The 18,987-nt window shown below is 42.5% G+C and overlaps 4 protein-coding genes and 1 long non-coding RNA gene across 6 annotated transcripts; 2 read left to right on the top strand and 3 right to left on the bottom strand.

Annotated features, from left to right (window-relative positions):
• Nucleotides 1-329: 329 nt before the first annotated feature.
• imp3 (IMP U3 small nucleolar ribonucleoprotein 3) lies at nucleotides 330-5,779 on the top strand. Its single transcript, XM_028020721.1, has 7 exons — nucleotides 330-539; nucleotides 1,830-1,937; nucleotides 3,579-3,653; nucleotides 3,727-3,806; nucleotides 3,894-3,945; nucleotides 4,045-4,117; nucleotides 4,883-5,779. The coding sequence occupies exons 1-7, from the start codon at nucleotides 403-405 to the stop codon at nucleotides 4,907-4,909; spliced, it is 552 nt and encodes a 183-aa protein (XP_027876522.1). The 5' UTR covers nucleotides 330-402; the 3' UTR covers nucleotides 4,910-5,779.
• Nucleotides 3,267-3,812, bottom strand: LOC114146553 (uncharacterized). The gene is made up of 2 exons (XR_003595911.1): nucleotides 3,721-3,812; nucleotides 3,267-3,647 (listed from the first exon to the last, which is right to left on the bottom strand). It is a non-coding gene; the product is annotated as an uncharacterized LOC114146553 (long non-coding RNA).
• Nucleotides 5,780-6,165: 386 nt separating the features above from the next.
• Nucleotides 6,166-8,731, bottom strand: sec22ba (SEC22 homolog B, vesicle trafficking protein a). The gene is made up of 5 exons (XM_028020720.1): nucleotides 8,565-8,731; nucleotides 7,697-7,806; nucleotides 7,451-7,611; nucleotides 6,740-6,886; nucleotides 6,166-6,659 (listed from the first exon to the last, which is right to left on the bottom strand). The coding sequence occupies exons 1-5, from the start codon at nucleotides 8,637-8,639 to the stop codon at nucleotides 6,505-6,507; spliced, it is 648 nt and encodes a 215-aa protein (XP_027876521.1). The 5' UTR covers nucleotides 8,640-8,731; the 3' UTR covers nucleotides 6,166-6,504.
• Nucleotides 8,732-8,936: 205 nt separating this feature from the next.
• LOC114146552 (uncharacterized protein C1orf21 homolog) lies at nucleotides 8,937-16,516 on the top strand. Of its 2 annotated transcripts, none has more exons than XM_028020723.1 (6): nucleotides 8,937-9,061; nucleotides 10,741-10,879; nucleotides 13,595-13,674; nucleotides 14,421-14,485; nucleotides 14,583-14,646; nucleotides 15,782-16,516. In XM_028020723.1, exons 2-6 carry the CDS (start codon nucleotides 10,789-10,791, stop codon nucleotides 15,818-15,820), a joined length of 339 nt encoding a protein of 112 aa, XP_027876524.1. In that variant the 5' UTR covers nucleotides 8,937-9,061; nucleotides 10,741-10,788; the 3' UTR covers nucleotides 15,821-16,516. The 2 variants fall into 2 exon arrangements, with proteins under 2 accessions (XP_027876524.1, XP_027876526.1); XM_028020725.1 differs by having other exon boundaries at nucleotides 13,595-13,647.
• tsen15 (TSEN15 tRNA splicing endonuclease subunit) lies at nucleotides 16,145-18,836 on the bottom strand. The gene is made up of 4 exons (XM_028020722.1): nucleotides 18,609-18,836; nucleotides 18,442-18,523; nucleotides 17,626-17,761; nucleotides 16,145-17,538 (listed from the first exon to the last, which is right to left on the bottom strand). The coding sequence occupies exons 1-4, from the start codon at nucleotides 18,660-18,662 to the stop codon at nucleotides 17,364-17,366; spliced, it is 447 nt and encodes a 148-aa protein (XP_027876523.1). The 5' UTR covers nucleotides 18,663-18,836; the 3' UTR covers nucleotides 16,145-17,363.
• Between the last annotated feature and the right edge of the window lie 151 nt (nucleotides 18,837-18,987).

The raw sequence follows: 18,987 nt of genomic DNA on the forward strand, positions 1-18,987 counted from the left end.
GTTTTCATTTAATCATTTTTTGATATATTTAAAAAAAAATAACATTTAGATAAACACAGACGTAAGCATTTATTCCAACTTTTGATTGTCTAAATGCTTCAATAATTTCCAAAATACATCACATATATAATAATCTATATATTTATTAAAATTCTGACGTTTGGATAAATGCTGTTTATTTTATAACGAAACAAAAGTGAGGCTTTAATAGCAGGATATTTCTGGAGGGTGTGATCCGACGGAGCGCGTCGTGTCGAAATTAGTCACGTCTAACCCTCGCTAGGTGGTGCTGTGGCGGGAGATTCGGTCCTCAAATCTCTCCGCAGGTTCCGAAGAAGAAGAAGAGCATGTGTTTCCGGTTTTCCTCGGAGAGACGTGTTTGTGAGGCAACAGAGAATTAAAATGGTGCGTAAATTAAAATATCACGAGCAGAAGCTGTTGAAGAAGGTAGACTTCATCAACTGGGAGGTGGACAACAACCTGCACGAGGTGAAGGTGTTACGGAAGTATCACATCGAGAAGCGCGAGGACTATACAAAGTGAGTCAAATCTGTGATGAGATGTTTGGGGTTTGACTGGACTCTGCGGCGTTCAGATGGGTCAGACGAGACGGAGGATGGAAAAGGGCCGAAAAAGCTCAAGTGTGGAAAAACGAGTTATACACGAAGACGGAAGCAAACGAAAACCAAAGTTGCTATTTATAAGTCTGCTCGTTAGCCAAAATAAAATTAAAAAAAAAACACCCCCTAATTTGCATGCGAGTTAAATTTACTACACAGATGGAATATTATCGAGAAATTCAGAAAACCACAAAGTAAAAGTAGTTTTCCAGGTTGAATACACTTTATATAACCTTCCAATTAGGTTCAAGTTTTACCACAGTGCAGTAAAATTCAATTTAAACGATTAACATTGCAGACTTTATAGTGGAAATGCATGTGGTGACAGCGGAAAGAAATGTTTCAGTTTTAACAAGAAGAAACCAACTTGGGGGTTATAAACACAGAGGCACAAAATCCACAGGAAGACTTTCAGGGTAAATAACGTTGACACAATTAATGGCAGCAGTAACTGTTATCATCGAGGATAAAAGCTCAACTAAAGAGACAAACTACAAATCAGTCCTGCAACTAGTTAGTCAGTGGCAGCAGTATCTTCTTTTTCAATCGAAACAGCAAAAAGACAGGGGCGAGTGTATCATCTGCTGAGAGAGAGAGAACATGTTGACAGAAATTGTTCGAGATATGTCATCCTCCTGGAAAATGTCACAAAGCAGAGAAAACATAAAGATAATGGCATCCATAACTGATGATGACGGATAACTGGAGAGTAGCAGGAGAAAGTAGCAGAGTGAGAAGTGGTCAAAATGTCCAAGCTAAGTGCTTACATGCTCTACAGAGACGGAAACAAGTTACAGTTTGTGATCTTTAAAGCATCAGCACTATATGAGAAACCACCGGACACAGTGGTTTCAGGGTTCTTCTCAGCCTTAGACTCGGTCAAGTGTCTTAACATGTGAAACATTTATTGAGTTTTTGAAACCACAAACTTTTCAATGTTGTTTTTTACTTTGCTGTCTTCATTATAATACGTGTTTACCAAGTGAGAGTATTTTAAATGTTCAACTAGAGCTAATGGGCGTTGTCCAGATTCCCAAAAAGCAGAATCAAATCAGACTCGCTAAGTCTATAGCTCATCATGATATAGGACTTTAAGGTGTTACTAAGGCGTAATGTGTGTGTTCCATCTGAATTAGGTGTGCTAGAACAGCATATAGGGAGGAAATGGTTGGTTTTATTGTAGGTTGTGTCTTTTTTTTAATCTTTCAGGTACAACAAGCTGAGTCGGAACATCAGGGATCTGGCGCAGAAGATCAGAGACCTGGATGAGAAGGATGGCTTCAGAGCTCAGAGCACACACCGCTTCCTGGAAAAGCTGTGAGTCGCCAGACGCCGTTGGGTCGGAACCGAGACAGCCCAAAAACAGAACCAGTAAAAAGTCACAAACGACTCCAAAATAAAGGACATTTATCAGTGAATGTAACAAAAACACAAAGAACTAAAAGATGTTTTCGTTTATAGTCACATTAATGTAGATATATTTATACATGTACAGTTGAAATCAGATGTTTACATATAAAGAGAGAGATCTTTTTTCCTGACCATCCTGACAAGAAGTGAGACTAAATCTTTCCTGTTTCAGGGGAGTTAGAATTACTAAAATGATCTCTAGTTGCTATATATAATTTATGCCATTTGGAAAACCCTTTTTGACCCATATTCTGATCACTTTAATTTCAGCTTAATAAAAGTTCAGGTCTGTGTGCCCGAGTGCTTTGGATAACCTTAATCAGTAACGGCTTCTTCGTTCCTGAACGGCATTACAGCTCAGGTCTCGTTTCGTTGTTGACGATGAAACTCTCTTACAGAATCTTTACCAAGTCTTTTGCTCTTACTTTGGGGTTTAACACATTTCTCAACAGAACTGTTTCTGGGACACAGAACCCGTTTACTTCCTGACGGCTGGACGTTAACCGAATTTACGTCTGGATTTTAGGTTTCAGGTGTCTGGGAATTGTGAAAAACAGAAAAAAATTTAGTCCGAGTCAGTAATGGTGAGGAAAACGTGTTTTATTTTTTATGCAGTGTTTGTAAATATCTGGTTTCAGATTTAATAGTTCCTCATTACAGGTAAAATAAGGTCTTAATGATTTTGCTGTAAAATAGATATTTCTTTTTGACGTCAAGGGAAGTCCCTCGTTATTTTAAGACACATGGTGCGATGACTGTCAACGTCACTTTGATCTACGGATGCAGCCATTGCAGTTTTCTGCCCGATTCCTGATCTTTGCAAAGCCTAACCTGCTGATTAGGCATTTTGTCTGACACCTACTTTTTATTTTTTATTTTTATCTAAAAGTTGCTAAATATAACAACAAAGTTGCTAAGTTGGCAGCAGTGGGGCCAATATTAGCTGCGTTTCCATTACAAATGTGTGCAAAATTTTGTCGCTAATTTAAAACCCCCTACAATTAATCAATTACTGTGTTTCCATGAAATGAAAATTGCAATTAAAATCACACTTTAATAAGCTCACTCAGCAAGTTAGTAACTTACTTCCTGTCATTTCTGCCAGTAGTAACATCTGGTCATTGATCATGTGACTTGTGTGAAGTGAACGTGTTTCCATTGCAGTTTTGGAAAATAAACCGCTTTCGATATGGATAAAAAAACCCACCTCAGTAACAACAGTTTTATCAAAAAGAAGTTTTTTTGTTTTCCCCCAAAATTGGCGTGTTTCCATTAAGCAAATTTATTTTTGGACGTGTCAAATTACGGATTTTTATGGTCGGTGGAAATGCAGCTAATGTTAAGCAGAGGGAAACAGTGTGGAAGAAAATAAGATCGGTTTCACATGTCGGCCAATCGCCCAAAATTAAGGAAATCGTGGCTGATTGATCGGAGCACCCCTACTTTGATCACATCTGTTGTTGCCGTCTGACCTTTCCACATGAAGCCTCAGTGGATTGTGACTCGTGTTAACCTGATGCGACACTGTCTGCTCCTCTGGTTGATCAGGTACAGCATCGGCCTGATCCCCACCAGACAGAACCTGTCGCTGACAGAGAAGGTCACGGCCTCGTCCTTCTGCAGGTAAAATCTCCACAAACACAAACCGACGCAGCGTTGCAGCTCTGTTTTATCCTGCCTGCTCGTTCACCTGCAGGAGGCGACTGCCCAGCATCATGCTGAACCTCCGCATGACTCAGAACCTGAAGACGGCCATTACGTTCATCCAACAAGGACGTATCCTTCAGTCCGTGTGTCCATCTGGTGTTTGTTATTCCAGAGAGAACGCAGGTCCATTGGTAGTTTTCCTAAACGCGCTGACAGATGTTCGTGTCGGCCCGGACATCGTCACAGATCCAGCTTTTCTCGTCACAAGGTCGGTCTTCGGCTTGGTTTATAACGTCTGACATCCCCCACAATATGTTTTGGTGTATAAAAATCAGCAGCGCTGTCTGAAATTGTGTCTTTGTTTTAGAAATATGGAAGATTTTGTCACCTGGGTGGACTCGTCGAAGATCAAGCAGCACGTCCTGAATTATAATGACGAGGTGAGACTTTCATTCAGTCATCCATGAATGAATGGAGGAGCTGTGTTCTATAGCCGTGTTCCCACTGACCATAACATTCGCTTAATGGAAACACGGCAATTCTGAAAAAACATGTTTTTCTATAAAAATGTTTCTACGCTAAGATGAGGTGGTTTTTTGGCCGTATTGAAATAGATGTATTTTTGCGATGGAGACTTTTTTTTTTTTTTACATCGCACAAGTTACATGATCAGCAACCAGATGTTACCAACCAGATGTGGAAGCAACTACAGGAAGTAGTTGTAGGATGATGGCGAGGCCTGATTTCTCAATGACAAACTTCTTCACATGTGATTTTTAATTGAATTTCTGGTTTCATTGAAACATTACAATTGGGAAATTGTGTTTTCTTGATATTAGCAGGATATCGACGAACATTTGCGCACATTTGTTTTTTTGTTTTTTTTCTCCGAAGAGTTTTTTTTTTGCGGAGCTAGTGGCTCGTATTTTTTTGACAGTAGGCAGACAGGAAGGAGGGCGAGGAGAGGGGGGAAGACATGCGGCAAAGGTCGTCGGGACCGGGAGTCGAACCCGCGACGTCCGCGTCGAGGACTAAGGCCTCCAAACGTGGGGCGTGCTAACCCCCTGCGCCACCACAGCACGCCCCGATTTGCGCACATTTGTTATGGAAACGCAGCTTCGAGAGCCTCGGTTATCGAGTTATGAAAATCTCTGTCATGTTGTCTTAATGTAGGATCATGACTTTTATTAATGTTTCTGTTGCAGAGAGACGACTTTGATCTGATAGCGTGAGTGGGAATGAACTGTGCTGCGAAGACAACAGAAGAGGAGGAATGCTTTAAATTCCAACAGCACAGACTTACGGACTTCTGGGAAAACGTTTACTGTAGAGTCCTTCTGGATATGAAGGATGAATGCTGCCACATTCAGCATGAAGCGGTCTTTAAATGTAAAACTCCTGAGTCCTGGCTTTAACATTAGGACCAGTTAATGGGCCCTGATTTCCTTTAATTTGGGTGATCGGCCGATACTTACAGAGCACCTGAATAATAAAAAAAAATTTATTATATCGGCCAAAATCTGAATCGACAGATCAGGTTGACCTTTTTACATTGACACACATGTAAGTGTCTTTCCTTGTGTTAGTTAAGGGGTAAAAGAAATGTGATCAGCCAGAAATCCTCAATCGGTGAAGCCCTGTTTAAAATACCTCAGGATAATAACTTAATTCCAGAACTTTTTTTTGGGAAATATAAAAAAAAATTCTGATCCTTTTAGCTCATTTCTTTGCTTCGAATCACACTATTCTAACCCGTTTCTCACCTCATGGTAAAAATCCAGGTCTTTTATTTTGGTTGTGTTTTTATTGCTTGTTCATAACAATTCAAAAATGCACAATAAAGGGATCAGTAAATAAATGTATTTTCTGAAAGATGCTGATTCAATAGTAAACTTTCTGACAGGAACCTTGTGAACGTGACCAACCAGGAACTGAACCGGGTCTGATTTTCAAAGTACAGTAAGAAAAAGAATATGTTTAGGTATTGAAGTCAGTAACAGTGGCTGGTTTCCAAATGAAAGTTACTGTTCAGGTTTGATTTGATGTAGTTTTCAAGTTGTTTAATTAAATCTAATTAAATTTTGTCCCTTAACTTATTGCACGAAAAAAAAAAAAACACTTGTAAGAAAGTAAACTACAATTTCTGAACACGCAGTTAGGAGGCCATTGTAAACTATATTAAGTATTTCATTAGTATCTCTAGATAAACTAGGAAGTTATTAGAAAGATTATTCTAGTAATTCAGTTTAAAAAAGGTGAAACCTAAATGTGTTATGGATTCACTTCACTGTGAAATGTTTCAAGTATTTGGATTCATTTTGATGTTTGACTGAAATGGAATTACAACCCAAACTTCACGAGTCGTGAACCTGGTTTTGTATTTTGAGCATTTTGTACTTTTTTTTTTTTTTTTTACTGCTTTAGAATATACATGCTTTTTATGATAAACAGTTAAACCCAGAGATGTTCATGATGTCACCATGCATGATAGTTTGCTAAATCTTTAATTTTTTTCAAAACAATACAAATTAACCAGAGTGTTTTCCTCACAGTGTCAACATATTATCTGGAAGCTGCTTCTTCTTCTTCTTCTGTTGTGTAACTCAGAGAAGCTCCGCCTCCAATGTGCAAACATCTGCCTCTGTAAACAACCACAACGCCCCTCTGTAGAATATTTGACTCCGTACAAAAGAAAAGTCCAACTAAACACCGACAGCTCTGCTTTCACAGGATACAAAACCTAAAGCTACAGCAGAGAAGAAAGGTCTTCCTCCACCACAGAAAGAGGGAAAACTTTCCCCCCCTTTTCAGAGTCTTTGTTTAATCATCAAAGCCACCAAAAGCGCACATAGATGATGAGCGTCACGAAGACCAAAACCACGGCAGCGACTTTAGCGTAGGTGGAGCGGGTGTTGAGGAACCTGGCGTCGCTGCGGTACTTCTCGGCCTGGCTGCGCAGGTTGCTGGCCTTGGTGTCCAAAGCTGATGAAGAAAGCAGATTTGGGGTTAGCTGGAGTCGGACAGCTGGTCAACGGGTTGGGGTTTTACTCCAAACTGGTTACCAGAAAGAGCTTCTCCTCTCTGCAGGACTTCCTCGATATTTGCCACCATAATTCTCTGGACGTCCTGCAGCTCCGTGCTGACGCTGCTCAGGTTCCTCCGAGCCCTGCTGTCAACGTAAGACTTCTTTGTTTTCTGGATGTACGTATCTAGAATATTTAAAAAAAAAGTTACTTTTTCCTCCTGCTCTTTTACATATGTGTCCTAAAATGGATCTAAAAGACATTTAATTCTTCAATTTCAGAAAACACTCCGACGATAAAGATTAGATTTTAATCAGATATTGTGAATATTCCGTTCCTTCAGATGTTTAGCATAAATGCTAATCTATTGTTTGCATTTTTTAAATGTAGTTACAATTTTTTGTACAAAAAGAAGACTAAAGTAGACTATCAATTGCTAAATTTAGGAAGCGTTCTTTGTGTTTCTAGCATCCCTAATATTGGGGACACACAATGTATCAGCATTAACATTAACCAGCAACCAATCAAAATGTTGCGAGTCACAACATCTCAAACTCACGTTAACTCCATTTTTGAAAGGTACGCAGATACAAAATGAAATCAATCATCTACTGGCTGAGACGACGAAGCTCCTCGTTAGTGAACAAACCAAACTGGTTTTTTAAAGAACCTGTTAAGAACTTGCTGAAGCACCAGCTGGGGTTTAGCACTGGAACCGTTCTAATGGGGAAAACCCAAAGAGAACCTTACCAAACTCTATGAAGGAGTATGGCCTCGTCACTGCAGGGACTCTCTTTCCATACTGCTCACAGAATTCATTATGGAGGTCCTCTAGGTACCCAAAAGCCATCTTTTTGGGGAAAGAGGCATCACAGAGACACAGGCAGCAAACACCCTGGGATATGAAGTAACTGGCAGCGGGGGGAAGAAAAAGTCAAACCTATAAATAATCGAAAGGCCTTCGATTCCAGGTTGAGTCTACAAATCTTAACTGACCAGAAGTTCATGTTCCCAGCCTCCAGCATGCAGCGGTCCGGGCTCTGAGCGTCGAGTTTCCGGAGCAGCTGCTTGGCCTGACTCTGGTAGTGCTGGAGGTCTCTTCCTGACTGACAGAAAACAGTCAAAGCACATCCATGTTTGTTTGCTGTAGAACCAGACAGTCAGTGAAAACAGCCTCTAATGGCGCAGGTTGTTTAAAACCTGCGCCATTGAGTTCTCCATGAGTTCTGTCACATTAAACTTGAACTCTGAGTTATCTAAGATTGAATAGAAATATCTTTTACTGTCACAGTGGGGAAATTCAGGTTCAACAGAGGCTAAGTGACAGGACATGGACTCATGTAGGCTCACACTAAGATAAAAGTATTAAAATATATATAAAAAACTAAATTAAAAATAATATACTGTACCATGAGGTACATAGCTAAAAACAAACATGAAATATTCTGCCTTTATCAAAAATAGTCAAATATCAAATAACACAGCTAACCCTTCTCCCACTTCCATAACACATACACACACAAGATAGCAATAACATTGGTGATCAATATCAGATCAATACTTGTGTGGCAAAAAAAAGAAAAAAGACTAACGTCAGCCGATACCGTTAATGCCGATATACCGTGCACATTCAAAACATTTTTAAAAATTTAAGCAGGCGTGGTGTGAGCTTGAAAGGCTGAAACCATGAGGTGGCAGTGCTCTGTTTTACACCAAGTTCAGATGTTAAATCTTTCAGCAAAACAAAGAATACACTACAGCCATGAGTTAGTTCTAAAAAATTTTTCTTCCCTTCATTTAACCAACTTTTGAATGAAGCTCAGTGTGCAGCTATTGGAGCCCAATTTAGCCGCCTCTTTCAAACCTGTTCATCTTCCTGGATGGACGCAGCCAGCGGCAGACCGTCCGCCAGCCGAGCGATTACCGTCAGGAAGATCATGCCGACAGACGTGGGCGCTCCGCGGCTGCTCGATCAGCCAAGACACCGAACAAACCTCTCCCTCCTGTTTACTGCGACGGAGCACTTGGAACGCGCAGGGCGGAAATGGTTCGGTGCACCTTCGAATTAGGTCCGACTGACAACACAAGGTGACGACGCAATACCAGAGGTATGCTACGGTGGTTTACGTTGGTCGAAAGCTATATTTTTCAGGAATATACAGCCGTAATTAAAAATAATAATAATAATTGCCTTGTGTTTGACACACTCCCTCGCGCTGTTTCGTCACTGTGACAGAGCGCGCGGCGGCGGGGGAGCAGACGGCGCCGAGTCGAGCGGAGCTGCAGATGCTGTCTGAGCGGCAGCTCCGAGCGGACTGACAGCACAGGAAGGAGCCGCTGAGCCATGGATTCACCAGAAAGGTAAAGCTGCCTTTTTCATTTCGCCCCGAGACGCTCTTCAGAATAACGTCTCGGTTTTTATCCGCAGCCGCCGGGATGGCGCCTCTTTCCCCAACTTATTTATTAAACCAATCTAGCATCCTGCATACACCCCCCCCCCCCCCAACACACACACAAACCTCCCTTCCTCTATAGAAATGCTGTGAAATCAGCCCCACTGTTGGTTGGAATGTTTTACTTGGAGTTAGCTAGGCTCTTATTTCTTGTTTTTTTAAAGATGTTTACAGTTATAAATGAAGCATTTATGCTAGTAGTTGCGATCGGAACGGGGCCCCGGAAGCAGCTGAGTCCGCAGCTGGATTCTCCTTCGCCGGCCACTCAGGAACAACCAGCCCGCATCAGGATGGATCACTCTGGATTAATGGATCAGATGGATCCCACCCTCCATGTTGAGGTCTGCTCTGCAGCATTAGGACGTGGGAGATGGGAGCGCGCGTGCAGTGTAATCCCCTGTGCTTCACAGAGAAAAAAATAAAAATAAAACACAGTTCACTGATGGAAATGACCCAATGAGACGCCCCATCCCCATCCCGACCCCCACCCACCCTGAAAGGCCTGATTGTTGCGGGGCAGCGGGCTGGTCGCTGGTGCATTCCCAGTCCCGTGTGTGATGGTGAATCACAGCTAGTTTTATTGTCCATTCAGGAGTAGAGTGGGGAGATTGTGTTTTTTTTAGTATTATTTTAAGGGTGGAGCACTTCATGACTAATTGATTATGAAAATTGAGATTAGTTTCACGCAATTAGTTCTTAATATTCTTTGTTTGGTGTTTTATTGGTGGTGGCGGACAAGTTTAAGAGCAACACCTTTAATTATTAAACTATCCATTCATCTGATTATTGATTGTTGTTTTGAGGCTGCAGAGCCACACATTCACTGATCGGCCGTGACAGACTGGATTCCTGCCTAACATTGTTTTACTCTCTGAACTGTGGCGGTGTATTGGGGCCATTGTAAAAAGAAAAAATCTCTGAAATTTTCTAGAAAAAAAAGAGGAAATTTCTGATTTTGACTTTTTGAAAAGTCAAAATCAGAAATTGCTGAGGGGAAAAAAAACTCCAAAAGTTTCTTGAAGAATTGTGGAAATTTCTAAATTTGAAAAGTGGAAATTATTCATTTTTGAAACTCAAAAATGTTCTTGTTTTTTCTAAAAAAAAAAAAAAATAATAATTCTGAAGTTAATTATAAAATTGCTTTTTTTTTTCTTGCAAATTTTTAACTTTTCAAACTCAGAAATTTCCATGTTTTTCCAGGACACTTCTGAGATCGATTTCAAACTTTCTGAGCTTTTTTTCTAGCAAACTTTCGACTTTTCAAATCTCGGACACCTTCGAGTTTTTTTTTCTCCCAAAATATCTGAAATTTATCTCAAATTTTGTCTGTTTTTTTTTTTTTTTACAATTTTTTGTCCTTTCAAACTCTGAAATTTCAAAAAAAAAAAATCCTAGAAAATTTCTGAGATTAATCTCAAAATTTCTGAGTTTTTTTTTTTTTTTCCCTTGGCAGAAATGTACTTCTCGCTGATCGGCCAGAAAACCTCAGTCGGTGCATTCCCTGGTTCCCGTCCTGTTTAACGCCTCCCTGTCATTAACCCTCATGCTGTCACTGAGGAGAGTTTACCTGCCTGTTATCGTCTGCAGGTGTGCCTGTAATGCTTTGGGCTGAGGAGGAGAGCCGTTCAGGAGGAGATGGGCTGCACCTCTGCCAAGCAGGTGTCTTCTGTTCCCAGCGATGAGGAGGGCCAGAGCAAATCCCACAGCAACGGGGACCTCGTCTCTGGTCAGTCTGACACTGAGGGACTTATTCTGCCTCCTAACACTTCCTGTAGCTTTAAACAGAGGGTACTGTTGGATGGGGATGGAGGGAACTGGACATTCTTTCCAAAGGGACAGAATCTGCCTGGACAGTTGGGAGGCGGTTGTGTCGGATGGTGGCAGAGTACCTTCGGGGGTGAACGAATAGCCCTGCCCCCTCCGCGACATCCTGCCAAGGGAAGAAGAGCGCCCCGCAACAGGAGGGCCGTCGTTATTGTTATGCAAGCCTAAAAAGAGGGAAGCGCTGCCAAATTCAGCTGTTATTCAGGCGTCTCCTCCCCAGAGCGCGGCGTCGTTGGAGCTGAAAGTAGGGCAGAAAAGAAGTGAGACTTTCCGATTCACTTCAGTTCAGAGGCACTTTATTTATCCCAGAGGGAAATTAAATCTTGTCGTAATTCATATCGTCCGAGTATCTTCAATGAGTGGATGGTGATGCTCCAGCAGCAATCAGTCTCGCAACGAATATGAAGAATCCTCTGACTGAAGACTGTTGCTGGGTGATGGTCTGATTGCTGTCATGACACGCTAACAGCTCGACGTCAGGGCAGCAGAGACGATATTCCATAACGACTGAATGACATCATCAGTTGTTAGCAGGCTCTGCTGATCCAGCTCCTCTGCTTTTGACTCGCCTGTTTAAATATCAACCTGAAAACGTATAAAATAACCAAAAACAGTAGAAAGACAGCTTGAAGTTAAGACTATTATTAAATATACTGATCATGAGGAAGTTAAAACCCTCATTAAAACACTGGAGGAAGTGATGTCATTTGAGCGTTAAAGGAAGACCAAAAGCCTGGGTCGTCCTGTCGCCATAGCACATTTTACTGAACAATAAATTATCCCAGATGTTATTGCAATGAACAAAACTATTGATGCCTTTGAAACCATTTTTGTGCAATATAATGGTAATGGCACCATAAAGTAAGAGCACATTACATTGTTCTTAGTGTGAACTTTTAACAGTGGACCAGGGAAACGTTTTAAACATCCAAGTTAAACCACAAAAGCAGCAAACTGAAGACTTTTATTTTTTGGCAGAAAGAGAAAAACGACCAATCATACAAATGGAAATGTTTGGCTTTGTTCTAATTTATCGTGCGATTAATTGATTTTATCGACAAGCTACGAGTGTTTAGCTCAGAAAATTAAGAGTAATTACATCAGCACAATATATATTTTTATACATACAGAAATGTGAACCTTCTGAAAGCGTGTTCATGTAATCTGCTCTGGGCTCCTTTTGCGTGAATTACTGCGTCAATTTGTGGTGGCCTGGGAACGCCTCGGGTTTCCCCCGGAGGAGCTGGAACAAGTGGCTGGGGAGAGAGAGGGAAGTCTGGGCCTCCCTTCTGAAGCTGCTACCCCCGCGACCCGACCCTGGATAAGCGGAAGAAGATGGATGGATGAATTTATCGTGGCATGAAGGAGCCGCCTTCAGGAGCCCTAGTAGATTATCAATGGTATGGCATTGATGTGAATGAATATTAGATATTCACATCAGTATTTGGCATCGGCAGCTCAGGCTTTTAAAGATCGGTGATCGGCCAGAAAACTGCAATCGATGCACTCCCTATTAACATCTATTCATCCATAAAGATCAGGTTTCTGTTCCATAATTCTCTCCGGGTCGTTCCACCAGCAGCAGTTTGGAACCAGAGTCCGATCAGAGCGGCTCACCTTTCTGCTGCGGCTGCACTCTGACCGCCTCACGGCTTCACCTCGTTGACTCTCCGCTCCCCCCCTCTGACCTCTGAACAGCAGCTCATCTCTGAGTTTATTGGTTTTTTTCATTGAGCTCTTGAGGCTGCTGACGTGGAAATCCCTGGAGACCTGCAGACACCGACCAGCCCATCTGGCCCTCATAATCACATCACAGTCCGAGTCGACCCAATCACTCTTACAGAACGAGCTGGACACTTGACACCGAGCTGACACCGCCAACCCCGGAATATAAAAAAAAAAGAAGAAAAGCTGTTGATATTCTGAATAAATATAGATGCAAATCTTTCTAGATGTTTTTAGGCTCACGACTTGATTCAGAAGCCTTTTTTTTTTCTGTTCATATTAGAGATTCTGCTTAAATGATGCGACTAGCAAGAGGAAACGACTAATAGAGCGTTTATTTAAAAATGTTTAGCTATTTACATCAAATTCCATCAGTTTGCATTTAAACAGAAATAGTGCATCAAATTGCGTAACTCAAATTACCAGCATTAGGTTAGATTTAACCGTCTGGCTTTTTCTTAACTAAATAACTATTCAAAATGTCCTTTTACAAAAAAATAATGAATTAAGCAGACTAAAATCAATTTTTGAGCATTTTGAATCGATTCAGAATTCCTAGGACTGGAAATTCTGATTCTCCACAGAATCAGAATTTTGTATTTTTTTTCCCCCTGTGCTTTTACTTCCTGGTCTCTCAGCGCGTGGGATCGGACAGAGGGGAACCGGACCAGCAGCTTGTGTTCTGCTGCTTGCCAGCCATTGTTGGGTCGGGCGTTAGAGCCGGACGCCAGAACTCCAGTATGTAATTACTTTGAGGAGAACTGAACTGTGAGAACTGTTGACCTCAGAGGATTGTCCCGGACCGACCCGCCACCGCCGCTCCAGCTGTGTTAATAATAATAATAATAATAATAAAAGGGGGCGTGGCTTCTCTGTGTCTGCTTGTCCACAGATGAGCACAAGATGAGAGGCGTGGAGAAGGACAAGCTCATCAGTGGAGAGGAGGCGGGAGACGGCGGCCATGACGGCTCAGTGCGTGATCCCGCTCCGGGTTTCGGTTCACTGCCGTGGAGAAAATGTTTGAAGTGTTTCTGAGTTTGACTTTATTGAACGTTGTGTCATAAAAGAATAAGCAAAGTTATAGACTAAGGAATTACGTTTAAACAGACACAGATGGTCTGAAATGTCAGAACTACTTTAATTATTACAACTTTATTCTGGTAATATTCGATTTTATTCTCGTAGAATTATGACTCAAAACTTATAAAAAAAACTTTTAGAGGGTAATGTTTTAAATTCGGCCTGCAGAAAAACAGCACAGATTCGACTTTCTAACTTGCAGCTAAAGAAAATTAAAGAGGTATAAATGCACCGTTTTTATGTCCCTTTGTGTATTTTTTGATTCTAATTGAGCACAAAATCACCACAGAGGCTGTCAGGGTTTCCCTCAGTGTATTATAAGCCTGGCGGGCCACCAGGCTTTACTTGTGCCCCCAATAGGCTAAGCATTGCTTTTAAAAAAAATCTTTTTAAGGTGCTTGCATTTTGTAAGACTTTATAGTTGGTGTTCAGGTTTGGATCTTCCAAACTTTAGATAACACATGGTTATCAAGTAATATTTTCAAATTTTCTGTCAACTTTAAACATGTTTAACTCAAAAACACGACAGGCTGCTGGATGAATGACAGCCCTAGCGCCCAGCCACTGGGCTCAGCAAGTGTTCTGGGGGAAACCTTGGGCTGCAGTAGTGATGATGAGTGCTGTGGTTTGTCCCGCAGGAGAAGAGCGCTCTGCTTGGAGTAGGACAACATGCCAACGAATCGGGATCCAACGGGAAGATTCTGTGAGTCTCAGCGATGCTGCCGTTTGGTCGGTTTTCTCTCAGGTTGAGGCGCAAGAGGAAAGTTCTAACTGGGTGTCTGTCTCTCCTCCCCCGTAAGGAGCATCCACTCCTCGGAGAGCCAGCAGGAGTTCTTCCGAATGCTGGACGAGAAGATTGAGAAGGTAAGGGAGGTGAATGGGTGGCTGTGGCGTTGCTGTTCTGCCCAATGACAGGCAGGAGATTAACGCTGCAGCTGCTGCGGATCTGTATTTAGCAAGGACACGACAGATGACACAATGATGCATAACAGACTCAATCTGTCACATCCAGTGTATGAGTAATATGGTTACCGGCGAGTCTGTCACATCTAACACAGATGAGGGGGGATGAGTGACCGCTGATATCCCAGACTCTGTGCCAGCATGCAGAAAAGGCGGCCGGGGAAGAGTAGAGGAATTGATAATGTAATAAAGTCCAATTCCATTTCTCCTTCTGTACCCAGCACTTAGCCACATCCCTCAGCTTATGTTTTTGCGCTTTTTAATTATTATTTTGGAGCTGCAGTATGTAAATCCACTTAACAATTCTGCTCTACTTTGTGATGGTCTGTCAATTCAAACCCCAATAAAATAAACGGAAATCTGCGGTTGAAGCAGGAAAAAGATGAAAGGGTGTAAATACTTTTCACCAAAACAGTCCAGTATTTTTGAAGGGAAAAAAAAGTCAGTGTTACTGTTCATTGGTTTCTAGTGTAAACAGTAACTGCATTGCCATTCCATGTAATGCATCAAATTTTGATATTTCTTTTTTGAACACTCATAGACTCAAGAGAAAATAAATAAATAATGTATATTTACAAATGTTAAATATTTGTATGTCAGAGAAACTTCTTTCAATAATCTGCTCATGTCAAAAAAACAAAATTTTGCAATTATGGTTTCTTCAGAAAGGCAACTAAAATCACACATGAATAAGTTTGTTCCCAAGATAACTCATTAAAAAACATGCCGCCATGATCCTCCAACTACTTCCTGTCCTCTTCTTCTTTGTTGTTTTCTCCAGTGGTTATTGATGTGACTCCTGTGGCGTGAGAAAGGGGTCTGCATTGGAGTTTTGCAAAAATAAACCAATTTTGATACTGACAACAAAGAAAAACCACTTCCTCCTAGCTTAAAAGCTTTTTTTTTTTATAGAGAAACAAGAATTTTTCGAAATTCGCATGTATCCATCAAGCAAATTTGTTTTCAAAGTGTCAAATTCCGCAAATATATGGAAGCAGCACGGCTAGCGAGTGCTGATTGTGTGTGTTGTGTCCAGGGTCGGGACTACTGCTCAGAGGAAGAGGACGTGACATAGCCTCACCGTCCTGGATCCGAACCGGATGGAAGACGGGGCGGACTCTGGGGCTCGCGGGGCTTCATCTTGTTTTAATAAACTCTGTTTGAGCACGGCGGAGAGGGATCGGTGTTGAAGCCGGAACGTTTTCTCCCTCCCCTACCCGCAGCCTGAGCTCGGTCGGCTCCGCACACGATTCCAGCTGAGATCTGGAAGAGACGACCTCAGTCCGGAACGAAGCCATCACACCGACCCAGAGTCAGAAACATGACCTGAAACGTATCGGACCACCATCAGTATTCATCCACCCATGTGGAACTGTGCTAAAGTTCCGTCATTTTTTCCCGTGACAGGTCCCCCCTCTATCCCCCCTACAGAGACGCAGTATGAACCTGTTCTCCCCACAGCGCCCCCGTCTGTCCAGAGGTATCTACGTCAAACAAGGCTCAGGGTTAAAGTGTTGAAGTGTAGCCGTCCCGCTCCTTCCTCTCACCGAGACACTTTCGCACCACGAAACGTACACAACACATGCACTGGCGCACCAGAGTTAGTCACGTTTCCTGCTTCAGTTTCTGTTCCGTGTGACGACGAGGTGGACGCTGCTGCAGCACACAGACGTCTGTTGCCGTACGTCTGTCACCAGTGTTAAATCTGTCTCGTTTTGATTCATTGTTTTTATTTTATTTTTTTTAGGAAAATTAAAAGTGTTTACAGGAATTCGACTGGTTCTGTTCTAGAGACGAGCAGAGGGACAGCAGACACACAAGATCAAATGTTCAGCTAATTATTAATATTATTGGATATTAATATTAATTAATGGTGACATTTCTGGGGTATTTTTTGGTGGCTCTTGGCCGAGAATGTCCATCTAAAACAGCATATGGCTCTCTTCAGTATGTAAGTTTTATTTTAAAAAATATATACATATATTATTTTTTTTTACATATTTGCTGAAAGAGTAACCATGTCGTGACAGCATGTTGAGAAAGTAAATCTGTGAAAAAAGAAAGCAAAATCAAGCTAATGGTAACAACCGATCAGAGCCAGGAGGCGGGTCTTAGTGCTGTCAATCAGCAAGGTGAACACCCTGCTCAGCCCTACTCCATCTCCCCTCATGCTCTCTGCTGCGTCCTCCCAATAGAAAGAAGTCTGGCAGGAATGAACAAATTCATATGCAGGGAGAAAAAAAAAAAAAAAACTTTGCTATGTTTCCTCAGGAAGTCATCTTTTTATATTTATTCTACCTTTGGTAAAATATGCAATATTTCAGTACAAAAACTAATATTTGAAATAAAACTTGAAACGGAATTCCCCACCTGTCCTGAGCCCTTGTGGGGGCGCTGGACACATGAAGGGAAGTTTGAGGAGTTGAAACCTCCAAGGAAGAGGAAGCTGACGACAATGTGGGATAACTACTTCTGTCACAAAATGATAAGTGACTATTGAATGTTTCACACAGCTCCCTCGTATCCATAGCGACAATGCGAGGACCGCACTGCTCTGAAGTTTCAAACTGTAGAGCTGCACAAGCAGGAGAGGAGAAGCACACTGCCACAGAGCGGGATCAACGCTGCTGCTGCCGCCTCTTCCGGCGCTGCCGCCGCCCCTCGTCCTCAAAGGGCCCAACAGGGGGGACAGGGGTCACCAACCCATCGGTCATCCTCTGGTAGACCAGGGTGGAGTCGGACGCCACGGCACACAGCAGCAGAGGGAAGCCCCGGTCCAGCGCCTGGCGGATGCTGCTCAGCAGAGAGGGAGAAGCTGAGTTAACAGAGCGACAGGAGGGAAGGTGAGGAGAGGCGGAGCGGTTCTGCTGCGGAACGGACCTCCTGTGGCTCAGAGATTGGTGAACTGGCAGCGGCAGGACGGTGTAGACCGGACCCCCATCCTTCTCCTGGGCCTCCAGCAGAACCGCCTGCAGGTCGGGAATTTTCACACAGGAGACCTCCTTCCACCGACGCACTGCAAAGCACAAACACACAACCTGCTGACATTTATACGGCCAATACCAAGAGTTTGAAATAAAACGCTCAAATTTCAGGGTTTTTTTTCAGCATGTCTCAATCTATGGGTGTACTGATAACTCGGTCCAGATTTCCTTAATTTTGAGAGATCGGCCGATATTTACATGTGAAACAGATCTTATAAAGGTCCAAAAATCAACCACTGTCCTCTTCTGCTCTGCTGTGGGAGGTCTGACTGACAGACCCACCAAGTCATGTCTGAACATTAATAATCAGCAATGTTGTCAACTCAGTGACTGTCTTGCTACATTTAGCCACATTTCAGACAAAAAAAAAATGGAATCGGTCAAAATCGGAATCGGAAGATCGGTAATCAGCGATTGGCCAGATCTGACATCGGTGCTGATGGCTGTTTACCTTGTTAATAAATGAGTTGTCTTGTTTGTTTGTTTTTTTAAATCCAACAAGAACTAGGTGCGAACTCGGAGTCTACAAAAGTTATGAATGGATGGATAAAAAGAGGCTGTGCCAACGGGTCGGATGGATAAACAAGTATGTGGGTGGAAGGGTAAATCTATTGACCTGGATGGATGGATGAACAGAAGGACGAACTTGAATTGGCAACTTTTAGACTGTGGGACAGGTAACCCTGGTGATCAAACATGGCGTCCAACTCACCCTCAGTCAGATCCATGTAGACTAGAAAAGCTGCGTGGATCTGCTCACTGTCCCCCACCTGCAGCTCTTTCATCTGCTGGAGCTAAAACAGGAAACCCCCGCTGGTCAATCCATCTGAGGGTCCGACAGAGCTCAGCCCTCCCCCGGCCAGGGTTCCTGTCACTCACCGCGGGATGCCGCAGGATCCAGTTAGCCTCCGCTCCGTCTGATGCCCCGGACATCTTACACTAAACGTCTCTCCAGGTAAAACACAGCAGGTCTAAGAGCTGCCTAGCAAGGCACGGCTGGTGTTTTCAGATTTACCGGCGTTCTGCAGCAAAGTTAGTCCGGGTGGAAACACACTCGTCTTTTCTTTTCCGTATACCGGGTCAAAAAAAAAAAAAAAAAAAAAACTGAATGTGAAGCAGTAACTTCCTGACGGACTGAACTCAGATATCACACTGATTCAGCTCTGTCTGTATGGAGCTCCTGGGGTGCCATTGTTGTGACCTTCCGTTTAACAAAACAAATATATAAATAAACGATTGGTTTGTGATAAGATAAATT

This window comes from Xiphophorus couchianus, chromosome 6 (assembly GCF_001444195.1).
Source record: "Xiphophorus couchianus chromosome 6, X_couchianus-1.0, whole genome shotgun sequence".
Classification (NCBI taxonomy): domain Eukaryota; kingdom Metazoa; phylum Chordata; class Actinopteri; order Cyprinodontiformes; family Poeciliidae; genus Xiphophorus; species Xiphophorus couchianus.

Excerpts from the sequence above, each read along its gene's own strand:
- imp3 (XM_028020721.1), top strand. The coding sequence starts at position 403 with ATGGTGCGTAAATTAAAATATCACGAGCAGAAGCTGTTGAAGAAGGTA. Across the intron at positions 3,807-3,893 it reads TACGTTCATCCAACAAGGAC|ATGTTCGTGTCGGCCCGGAC; the intron begins GTATCCTTCAGT and ends ACGCGCTGACAG. Across the intron at positions 3,946-4,044 it reads CCAGCTTTTCTCGTCACAAG|AAATATGGAAGATTTTGTCA; the intron begins GTCGGTCTTCGG and ends TCTTTGTTTTAG.
- sec22ba (XM_028020720.1), bottom strand. The coding sequence starts at position 8,639 with ATGATCTTCCTGACGGTAATCGCTCGGCTGGCGGACGGTCTGCCGCTG. Across the intron at positions 7,807-8,564 it reads CCATCCAGGAAGATGAACAG|TCAGGAAGAGACCTCCAGCA; the intron begins GTTTGAAAGAGG and ends GTTTTCTGTCAG. Across the intron at positions 6,887-7,450 it reads ATACTCCTTCATAGAGTTTG|ATACGTACATCCAGAAAACA; the intron begins GTAAGGTTCTCT and ends TAAATATTCTAG.
- LOC114146552 (XM_028020723.1), top strand. The coding sequence starts at position 10,789 with ATGGGCTGCACCTCTGCCAAGCAGGTGTCTTCTGTTCCCAGCGATGAG. Across the intron at positions 13,675-14,420 it reads ACGGCGGCCATGACGGCTCA|GAGAAGAGCGCTCTGCTTGG; the intron begins GTGCGTGATCCC and ends TTTGTCCCGCAG. Across the intron at positions 14,647-15,781 it reads TGGACGAGAAGATTGAGAAG|GGTCGGGACTACTGCTCAGA; the intron begins GTAAGGGAGGTG and ends TGTTGTGTCCAG.
- tsen15 (XM_028020722.1), bottom strand. The coding sequence starts at position 18,662 with ATGTCCGGGGCATCAGACGGAGCGGAGGCTAACTGGATCCTGCGGCAT. Across the intron at positions 17,762-18,441 it reads CTACATGGATCTGACTGAGG|TGCGTCGGTGGAAGGAGGTC; the intron begins GTGAGTTGGACG and ends TGTGCTTTGCAG. Across the intron at positions 17,539-17,625 it reads CAATCTCTGAGCCACAGGAG|CATCCGCCAGGCGCTGGACC; the intron begins GTCCGTTCCGCA and ends TCTGCTGAGCAG.